Source organism: Plectrocnemia conspersa, unplaced genomic scaffold, assembly GCF_051122295.1.
Source record: "Plectrocnemia conspersa isolate PC_06_02 unplaced genomic scaffold, ASM5112229v1 ptg000012l, whole genome shotgun sequence".
Lineage (NCBI taxonomy): Eukaryota > Metazoa > Arthropoda > Insecta > Trichoptera > Polycentropodidae > Plectrocnemia > Plectrocnemia conspersa.
The window spans coordinates 3579642-3591297 of NW_028277176.1; the positions used below are offsets into that span (position 1 = coordinate 3579642).

An 11656-nucleotide genomic window follows, 5' to 3' on the forward strand; every position below is an offset into this window, starting at 1 on the left:
GTATTTTTTATAGTACGCGCTTAAAATATAGTAGTAATCGACCTTAATAAGGTAACCATAATTACTATTAGACAGATTATTTAAGTAATTACTGTTTTGTTTTAATATATTATATTTCACTTAACTAAAACAATTTTTTTAATAATTTTTTATCGTTGTCAAAATAAGAAAAATATTTTTTATAAAGAGCTAACAAAAGATAAAAACAGATTTTTCTAAAAACAGAAAATTAATATTTTTCTATTAGTGTTATATTGATAAAAATATTAGGATTTTGCTTAAAAAATAGTAAATTTTATAATAAGCTATATTTAATTTTATATATAAAATGCATATTAAAATTATTATATTTTTAAAGATTAAAATACTAATATCTATATATCTGGATGGCTAAAATAATTATTACATTTTCTGCATAACATGCAATTTTGGTCTTTAAATTAAAATATATTTATTGTATTATAATATACGTAAATATATATATGTCATATACAGATGGAGTTATGGTGATTATAAAGTGTTCTACTGGCTCTAATAATAATTATAAAGTGACGCAGGCGAAGTGACGCAGGCCTAGTGTTCGTAGAGCAGTTAATAAGATTGTATACTGCAATTAATAAGAGTGCCGATGAGCTTTTTTTTGCAAGCTTTTGGTCTTTTGCAAAAGTAAAGCTATCAAAGGGTGAAGCCCCGGTGGCAGGTCCTCTATAAATTAGTGAACTTTTCTAGTGCTTATGTGAAATATGCACGTGAGAGCATAGCCAGCTTATTAAATGGAAGCTCTAAAAGTTAATTCAAGTTTGACACTGCTTTAATTTTGTCTCTGACTGTCTCTTACAGTAAATGGTAAAGAAAACAAAATATTAAATATACGTATAATTTATCGAGTATCCGTTATTTTGTCTTTGTGATACACGTAGCCACTTTAATAAATCAGTTAATAATTTCAAATTTATAACCATTAAAAAATATTAGTTATTAATTACGTTCTGCTTGTTACAGAATACAAGCATAATTTTAAAATGCATTTGTTGTATAATGAATCATAAAATTAATCAGTACCATGCAGATGACGTGACAAATGCACAGAATCAATAGCATTGCAAATAAAACTACAAATTGATTTAAATATGTACTATCTTATTATTTGTACATATGTAAAAATAAATTCTTAATATTTTGCACATTTCGTGACCAAAGCGTTACAACGGGATCAATCAGACTTGATAAATATCTACAAGGAAATATAAATAGTTAAAAATGATTATGTGTAATTAATTTATATTCAATAAATGTAATTTTGTAGATTTTCTAAAATAGACAAATTTTTAGAATAAAAATTCGAGTCCGCAGTCATGGCTCGAACCCTCGGCCTCTAAATTAGCAGTCTGAGACCTTACGGACCATGCTATTCTGACCTTATAAAAGTATTAGAATAAAAAATAAGTATATTTTTTTAAATTCAAACAGTACTATGATAATATCTTAAAATGTTTTATTCGCAACAAAATACACAATATTATTTCCAGTGTTACTAACTATAGCATTATTTAAGAACCAGAGAATTCTTTTGCTGATTTAAGCTTTTAATTCCAGAATATTTTATTGCTTTAATTTAAATAACGAGTTTTCTATTAATAATTTACTAATTACGTAAATATAGATATATCATACCTAGTTTTCTGTATTTAAAAGGAGGAAAAAACCTCTTATCGCGTATGATTTATTTTATTTATTGCGTAATAAAAATATATTTAATCCGTATTTTTTCAATAAATGCATTAGTGTATTAAAATAATTAGCATAAAAATATAGTAGCGTGTAATACCAATCCTTTTTTTCTATAGTTAAAAAATTTGCATACTTAAGTTAACCTTATAATATATTAATACAGAAATATATATTCAAGATATATTAAGTATAGGCTTAATTTACAATGTAAACTTATCATAATAAATTTAAAGTTTGCATTTATATTAGTTTTATAATCATATAAAAAAATTTTTTTATTAAAAATAATATATTATATATATGTTTTTTTAATAAAACAAAAAAGTTTAATTTTATTTACCAGCGACAGCAAAATTCCCTTTAAACTTAAATTAAATTCAAATTGTTTCCTAGTTAAGTGGTTCTTGAATTTTATTTCAAAATGTTACTAACCATACAGTGTGCTTATATAAGACAGTGTCTGCGTCTGAATTTATTCAGGAGATTAGGTCCTGTATCCAAATTTGACGTTTTGGGATTCGGTCTGTGTAAGTAAGAGCGCCTTATATTTGGTTTTTCATAGAGTCTCCACTGAAAAGTTAGGTAATCCCTGGATTGACCCTTCTGCAGAGACCTCGCGCGAAATTGATGCTGCAAAATCCCTCAAGAGCCAGATCTCATCACATCCGCCTTATTTACGCAATGAGAAATAAAATTGAAACACTTTTAAATTAATGTAATATCGCTGTAAGGAATTACTTAACTTTTAATAAGAGTAAATATAAATAGCAACTCTAAAAGTTAGTTCCAATTACGCGAGCGAATTGAAGTAAATTAAAAAAAATATATATCAAACCAAATATTGTATATAAAAAATAAATATTAAAAAATGTCTGATATTATACAAACATACATACGTGTTCCGAAAATTTTACATATATTTATGCATGGCCGAATAAAAGTGTGTTATGGCCGTGCGTGGTTTTTTGTGTATAAATAACCTGAAGACGCCTCAGCTGTCACGGCGTGTGGTCGTGCGTCAGCAAGGATTCTGAGGATGTAAACTCTGATAATAAAGCATTTCTATGGTTAGAGGCGTTTAATTCCGTCGAGAGACGGTGGTCCTTCGAAAAGAAAAGACGGCCATCTCCAAAGGGGAGAGGTCGCAACATTTGGTCCTACGAGCCGGATGGACCACCAGAGCTTCGCTGAGGAAGCATTCGGGGCAGCAGCAGCTGAGCAACTGCGGGGCATCACAGGGAAGCCGCCGGGTCGAGAAGCTGCGCAGACGGAGGAGAGGACATTTAGGTTAGTGGTTAGCCGTTCCCCACTTGTTATTTCCTAACCTCAAACTTTTCCCTCGAGTCAATATGTCGAAACGCGACATACTGAAGCGTTCTAGGCTGCAGTCGCAGCTTAAGCGATTTGCCGACGCTGTTGAGGGCTGCGTGTCGAGAGGAGACGCGTCGGGTCTTCAAGTACATCTTGATGACGTTGTGGATGTCTTAAGGACCTTTAGGCAGGTCCAGGAGGACATCGAATACACCATAGGTAAGGTGGATGATGAAGCTACCTCGGCGTTCGAAAGGGATTATTACAAAACCATTTACACCGCGAAAGAGTTAATAGTGCGATATGCACGGGGGCAACCCCCCCTCCCAACAGTCGCGCCGCCTACTAATGTCTCATTACCTGCCCTTCGGTTGCCTTCATTTGAAGGTAACTACAAAGATTGGCCGCATTTCTCTAGCCTTTTTCTAAATATTGTTTGCCGAAAGGCAAACATATCAGATCAAGAGAAAGTCCAGTATTTGTTGACTTCGGTCAAAGGGGAAGCCGCTGAAGTCCTTCGCGGTATAGAGTCCGCAGGTCAGTCATTTGACCTCGCATGGGAGTTGTTGCGATCACGGTTCGACAACCCAAAAATTTTGGCCACTGAGCACTGGAGAGCACTGCTCAGTATTTCGACGGTTAGCGCCAGCTCCCATGTGGGGTTAAGGAAGCTGATCGATGCGGCTACGTTGCACGTAAGAGCACTGGAAGGTCTTGGGCTGCCAGTGCAGCATTGGGATTTTGTCCTAGTGCAGATCATCGTGTCAAAATTGGCAGTGGTGCTGGCCCGTGAATGGGAAGCGACAGCACTAACAATCAAATTGACAACGTTCGAGGCGTTGTTAACATTCCTAAAAACGAAACATCAAGTGTTGGAAAACACAATTATCCCGACTCAGGTCCCCATTAAGGAGCCTAAAGTTGTTCACCAAGTGAGCCATCAGCCGTTGCGCGAGGTATGTCCTCAGTGCAAGAGAACTCACAAGTTGGGTGAGTGCCCCAGTTTCAAACAATTGCATGTCCATAAAAGGTGGGTCATCGTGAAACGAAACGCACTATGTTTTAATTGCCTGCGGAAAGGTCATAGTGCTGGTAATTGCAGGGGCAGTTGCTGCTCAGTGTGTGCAAAAAGGCATCACTTTTTGCTCCATGAAGATAGGGATCGAGCAGAAGCTCCAAAAGTGACAATGTCCGCTGTAATGGCCTGCCGGCCAGGTCAAACCGGTAAGGTAGTATCGCAAATAGCTTTACTTTCGACGGTAAAATTATCCATCCGGGGTCGAAATGATTCCACGCAAGTCTGCCGTGCCCTTCTTGACACTGGCGCTGAGACGAACCTTGTATCATGTGCACTGGTTGACAGGCTGGGTTTGAACATCCGCAAATCCAGCGCCAACATAGTGGGTGTAGCGGAGTCTGTGGCTGCTAGTCAAGGCACTGTAAAGCTAAAAATAGCGTCGAGGAAGGTAAAGCAGTGGTCGGTAATTGACGCTATGGTCATGCCGAAATTGACTGCAAAAATTCCAAGCATGGCCATCAGCAATGTACGTAGGGCCATCCCTAGATATATCCAACTGGCAGACAATAAATTTGACTTGCCGGGAGAGGTGGATGTCATCCTTAACGCAAGTTGGTTCTTTGAATCAATGCGCAATGGGCGCAAAAGAATCAAACTTGAGGATGGGTCAGTAGTAATTCTGGCAAATTCCACATTTGGGTGGATAGTGTCAGGTAACATCTTAGCACCGGCCGCTAAAGATCCTGCCTGCAATCTTAGCTTGGTGCAGATGGACAGGCAGTTAAAAAAGTTCTGGGAGCTCGAAGAGGTCAGTAATGACCTAAGAGCTAGTCACAGCGACAAGTGCGAGGAAGAATTCAAGGGTTCAACAAGTCGTACAACGGAAGGTAGATTTGTTGTACGCCTTCCATTCAAAACTGATGACCGCACTTTGGGTGTATCATACGAGCCAGCGCTTAAGCGGTTCTTTGCTTTAGAGAGAAAGTTGGCGAAGTCTATAAAGATTCGGGATGAGTATACTGACTTTCTTAAAGAGTATATCTCTCTTGGTCACATGTCTGAGCTTCCCACCGATCCGTCCATAAGGGACGAGGGTTACTACATTCCACACCATGCTGTGATAAAGGAAAGTAGTCTCACAACCAAGCTCCGAGTGGTTTTCGATGCATCGTTCAAGTCCAGCAACGGTGCCTCGCTCAATGATCTACTGATGGTTGGTCCAAAACTACAGCAGAATATTTTTGTCGTGTTGATTCGTTTTCGTCGGTTCACGTATGTCATTACGGCTGACATAGAGAAAATGTACCGGCAGGTTCAGGTTCACGCCTCCCATAGGAGATTTCAAAAAATCCTGTGGCGATCTGACCCACGGGACGACGTGAAATCGTTCCAGCTGAACACAGTAACGTACGGGACAGCTCCAGCTTCATTTTTGTCGGTGCGTTGCCTGCATCAACTTGCAGCCGAGGCAGAGGTTGATTTTCCTGCAGCCTCTGCAGTCATAAAAAATGATTTCTATGTTGATGACCTGCTCACCGGAGCAGAATCCATTGTAGCCCTTAAGGCATTACGGTCTCAAATTGACGTCATATTGAGAAAGGGTTGTTTCACCCTGAGAAAATGGCTGTCAAACGAGCCGAGGGTGATAAGCGATCTCAAGGAGGACGCAAAGGGACAGATCTCTCACCATATCATTGAGACGAATGAGTCAACGACACTGGGAATGGGCTGGGAAACGAGAACAGATAGTTTCTTTTTTATGGCAGCGTTCCCGGAGACACTCCCAGTGACCAAAAGGGAGATCCTCAAGTCGATCGCACAAATTTTTGATCCACTGGGTCTCGTCGGTCTCGTTGTTGTAATATTAAAAATATACATGCAGCAGTTGTGGAAGGAGAAGCTTGGCTGGGATTATAAAATCCCCAGCTCTTTATTCAGCTCCTGGCAATTGTTGTACGGGGGTTTAAATGGCCTAAAGGCAATAGTTGCCCCACGCCATAGGTTTGCGCAGTGTCAGTCTACCATCAAATTGGTCGGATTCTGCGATGTGTCCACCAAAGCATATCGGAACCGATCAATGGCGAAGGGCTATGTGTGTGTCTTTGTGTGTTTTGCGACAAAGGCAGTGCACCTGGAGGTTATCACGGGACTCACTACAAATGAGTTCATGAACACCTTGAGACGATTTATCGCGAGGAGGGGCAAACCTGCCGAGTTGCACTCCGATAATGCCACGAACTTTGTAGGAGCCTCTCGTCAGCTAGGAAGGCTTATGAGATCTGCCGACTTCAAGGAAGTTCCGGCTTCGTTAGCTGAACAAGGGATTAAATGGAGATTCATACCACCACGGTCACCGCATTTTGGCGGTCTGTGGGAAGCGGCTGTCAAATCAGCCAAGCGACATCTGGTAAGGGTAGTGGGAAACGCGTCCTTAACATATGAAGCCTTCAGTACCGTCGTTGCGCAGATCGAGTCAGTATTAAATTCGCGTCCGCTCACTCCAAGTTCCAATGATCCAAATGACCTCATTCCATTGACTCCTGGTCATTTCCTTATCGGCGAGCCACTAACTGCTTGTCCCCAGGAAAACGTGCACGACGTGCCGGAGTCACGGCTGTCTCAGTACAGACGTTTACAGCAGCTGGTGCAGCACTTCTGGGCCAGGTGGTCCAAGGAGTATGTGACATTGATGCAGCAGCGCAGCTTCAGATCGGGTTCCTCCAATCCTGACATTGGCGACATGGTGTTGTTGAGGGAGGACAATCTGTCTCCTCTTCAATGGCAACTTGGACGAGCGATCGGGTTGCAGCCAGGAGAAGATGGAGTTGTACGCGTTGTCTCGGTAAAAACGCCTAGCGGCATCACCAAACGTGCAGTCAGCAGGCTAGCACTCTTACCAGTGGAGCAGCAACAGGACACAGTGTAATAAAACAAATGTGCGTAAACAATTATAAGATAATAAATTAGAAGATAGTGAGTAAGCAAGTATCGTTTCAAAATAAGATACAAAGCTACTTGAAGTGTAGGGAGGAAAAAATGTTCCAAACATAAGTTTTTGCAATGTTCATATGTTACAATGTTTGTAAGTGTTAACTCTTCTGTATACTTGTGTATTATAATTTTTGTTGTATATAATTTGGTATTGTTTTTCGGTTGGGAATACTCATGTGTTATAATTTCTGCGCCTATGTGGCAGAGTTTTTATTTAGCCGAGTGGCTAACCTTTTTTATTAGTTAATATAATTGCGTTCAGCCAACTGTTTTTCAATAAGTTTGTTCAACTAGTGTTTTGAAAGAATAATACTTCTCCCTTGTTCAAAGTATGTACGTTCCTTCAAGGGGGGAGAATGTTCCGAAAATTTTACATATATTTATGCATGGCCGAATAAAAGTGTGTTATGGTCGTGCGTGGTTTTTTGTGTATAAATAACCTGAAGACGCCTCAGCTGTCACGGCGTGTGGTCGTGCGTCAGCAAGGATTCTGAGGATGTAAACTCTGATAATAAAGCATTTCTATGGTTAGAGGCGTTTAATTCCGTCGAGAGACGGTGGTCCTTCGAAAAGAAAAGACGGCCATCTCCAAAGGGGAGAGGTCGCAACAATACGTTAATATCCTTTGAATTGCGCTATAATTTATTTTCATAAACATGACTGATTTATATTAATTTTTCGTGATTAAATTACGCACAAATTGTAAACATTTTATAAAATTATTAAATATATAGATTTTTTTTTAATTGCTTTACAACATACTTAAAGGTCAAATATATCTAATAAATTTAGATAATAAAAATAAATATGCATTATTTCTCATTTTTGAGAATTTTCTTTCAAACTATATAATACAATATAAAATTTCTCGTATAGTTTATATTAACATCGTAATCGGATCGTGGCCATTATAAAATACATGTTTTTTAATTTAATTAATAAAACAATCTGTTATTAAAATTTTAAAAATATAACACTAAAATATAAATACCAGGCGCGTACAGTGAGATACATTCCTTTTCGCTCGCTCGCGTGTTAAGTGACAAGTGTGAGTGAGAGATAAGGGCGTTCGGAACGTTCCGTTCCGCACGCACTCTACTTAAGAATTTTCATTTTGTCAGTTGCATTAAATATCTAGACACGTCATGTTTTAAACAGCACCTTATGATAATAAAAATATTTTTTTTATCTTAAGAAAAATAATTAAAGGAAAATAATAATTGTGATAATTTTTTCTACCCACATTTCACTTAAAAGGTCCGCCAGGTTTCGACCTTTGTCGTGTTAATTCATATTCAAATTTGCCCATGGTTGGCGCGAAATTGATTTTGGACCCTAGGTGTACGCCCAGTGGCTTCAACGCAAGCACTGAAGCCAAAATTGATTGATCGAATGTCCGCTCCATTTATCTACCTTTGTTGGGCCAGGATGCGGACCCAATATATATCACGTTTGTCCGTTTTATGAACACACTCGGCCAACGTGTGCTCGACATTCATATGCTGACTATAAATTTCAAATGTTGAAAAAAATATACGCACCTACAACAATTAAAACACATTGAACAATGCACAATGGGGCATAACATAGTTTAGCACAGAGAAACCGTAAATATAAAAATGTAATAAATGTACGTGAAATATTCAGAAATGCTTTAATAATTTCTCAAATATGAATAGCCTAATTAATATTTGTCTAGTGTAAAAATTAGCTATATTAGTTAAATAAATATTAGTATTAAGAGATGCTTAGCATACAATTTTCTACGGGAAGTCACCGAGTCGGTTCCTAACGTTCTTAAAAGAAAGGCACATAGATATAATAACGGATAATAAGCAAATATCCTGTTATAAAGATATGTTAAAAACCTTTTCTGAACTTTCTCGATCAAGAGAGAGTATTTTTTTATAGTTATTCCTTGATTTAAAATAAAAGATCTGGATTTAAGATTAGTGCGAACTAAAACGTTATAGAGCCCACAAATAACTAACGAATCGTCAAAGTAAAGCCAAGCATCTTAGAAGATTTTTCACAGATGTCGTTTACATGTAGAGAGAACTTTCCCTTGCTTTTCAAAGTAGCAATTTATTTAGTATGTTATTACGATGAGGCCAATGAAGGACAATCATGCTCACGTTACTTGTGATTTGCATATAACTTCCAAAGCTCGATAATGGGTCCTTATATGTGCGCAATTGACAATCGCGAGATAAAGCCCCTGGATGAATTCAACGTGTGCAAAACATTTGTGAAGCCGGAAAAGAGGAGAAAGAGAGGGAGATACCAGGGACAGGTTTCGTGAAAGGTCCCCGAGCATTATTCGGCCAATGAAAAAATGTTGAAAAATACGGGTCACGCCCACGACCCGGAGCGGGCACGTGCTCGACCGAGTCCGGGTAATATTCTCAACACAATCCTCGGGATCGAACGGTCCACACATAAATCTCCTTTCGGGGGCCTCGCTCCAGTGGATCGGCCCAAGACACGCCGCCAACTAATGCTCTCACATTATTTTTGTTTTAGCGACATTACTTGGGACCCCCCTTACATAATCCGCGACTTATACCTATGTGCGGGATTTTCAAATGGACTCGGATTATCGTCTGCCCGGATCTTCCTCTCCACTACGCACCCCTTAATTCACACAATAATCACCTCGGAGCCGAGCGCAAAAAATACACCTCTAGCTGCTTTTTTCAGCTAAAATTTCGAGCTTTTTTTGGGAATGTTATTTTATGGGGATAATTATGCTGTATCTCTGGCTGCGCTCTGAATCTCGTTCAAATTTAAATTATTTTGCGTATTAATATTCTTTATGCATAAAAAATATAACAATATAACAACGACGCTTGCAATGCAGCCAGCAATTGGAACTGGACAAACTCTAATTTTATTAATTTTAAAATAACAGTTTTTTTATATGTATTTTTTCTACTATTTTCTGATTTTTAATATTTTTAGATATATTCATAATATTATTTAAAATAATATTTTTATTATAAAAATTCAGCTATATTTTTATTTGGTTGAGGTATAACATTTTTTATTAAAATCAATTCAATATAGAATCCTACTCACGATAGAGTAATTAAGACTCTCTATGGTAAAGGGATTTCGTCAACCGTCTGCTCTTTAGTGTCGGAAAGTGCCATATAGTGTCGTTTTATCGATCTCATTTGCAATCAGATTATTCCTACGATTTCGGTAGGTACGTTTTGGTTAGAGAAACTAAAAATCTCAAATTCACTTTGAAGAGCAAATAAACGTTCTCTACTCTCGCTGTTCGGAGTTTGTCAAAGTATTCAAAATGTTAACCTAACGTACGATGTAGTTGCCATATTAAAAAAAATCTTTAATAGAACATTGCAATTCTAGAGAACACATAAAATATGAAAAAAATATATAATTACATGTAATAAAACATTCAATCTATTATTTTTGAAAAAAATATATAATTTTGAAAAATTATTGTCAGTGAATATAAAATATATTTTTAACAAAAATATGCCTTCAAATAAAAAAACGTTAATATTTTTTAAATTAAAAATTTGCATTAAATAAATGTGTTAATGCTTAATAATAAATATTAAAGAGAGCAAATTTTTATTTCTGGTTTGTCCTAAAACGAATAATGTGCATTAAAATAAATAAGCTGTGCATTAACGCTGGTGTAGCCAACGACAAAAGCAGCATACATACCGGGTGTCGTTGGCCATAACGCAACAAGTTAACTATAACAATTTTTTAATTTAACGTTGGTCAGAACACTGAAAACTCCATGAAAACTTTGCAAGAGAGTTATTCATGGAGTTTTCACTGTTTTCTCTGCATTATTATAATATTATATTAGATAAAATATTGTTAAATATGTATATATTTAATAGATATTTTAAACCATCTCTGTATGGTAAATCTTGTTGCCAATTTATACAATCTTTCTTTTAAATAGATTCGTTGCAGCGATTTGTTCATGGCGTGTTCACTGTTCTGATTAACGCTCGCTCGCTTCCGCTCGCTCGCATCTAATTTATCTAGCACTAATCATTTTTAATGGCTCCACAACTTTTTTTAGATGAAACGGTGATTAAATTGTTGCATTATGACTATGTCATTTTTCTTTTTACATTCCATTATTCCATTATAGCAAATGTTCACCAAATAAACACCTACTAATATAATTTTTTGCATCTAAATGGATGCTGAAAATCCTTGCCATAAATAATTAAAACATACACATTTTCAAAATATACATATATTTTTAGTCTCTAGATTATTTTTATTTACCAATAATAAATAATATCATGTAAACATTATTTTAGCAGTCATAGAATCAACAACTCAAAAATCTGTTCTGTGAAATTTTTGTCGATGTCTCAGATCCAGTGTCTGAATCACTATAAATCATCTTCAGCAATTATAAGATGCCATCGAATGTGAAACTCACCTCGAATTCATAAATTAAAATATATGTATATAAAAATGCTTATATTTATTAAGAAATACATATTTTATAAAATTTATGACATTATTTTTAAATCAATAATCTCAACTTTCAAAACTTGTTCGTTGACAATGTAACTAGCTTACCTCAGAGAGTTAATACAC

The 11656-nt window shown here is 36.8% G+C and overlaps 1 protein-coding gene across 1 annotated transcript; it reads left to right on the forward strand.

The window, feature by feature from the left end:
* Positions 1 to 2644: 2644 nt before the first annotated feature.
* LOC148227971 (uncharacterized) lies at positions 2645 to 7582 on the forward strand. The gene has a single exon (XM_088200360.1). It carries the CDS (start codon positions 3081 to 3083, stop codon positions 6984 to 6986), a length of 3906 nt encoding a protein of 1301 aa, XP_088056486.1. The 5' UTR covers positions 2645 to 3080; the 3' UTR covers positions 6987 to 7582.
* Positions 7583 to 11656: the final 4074 nt, after the last annotated feature.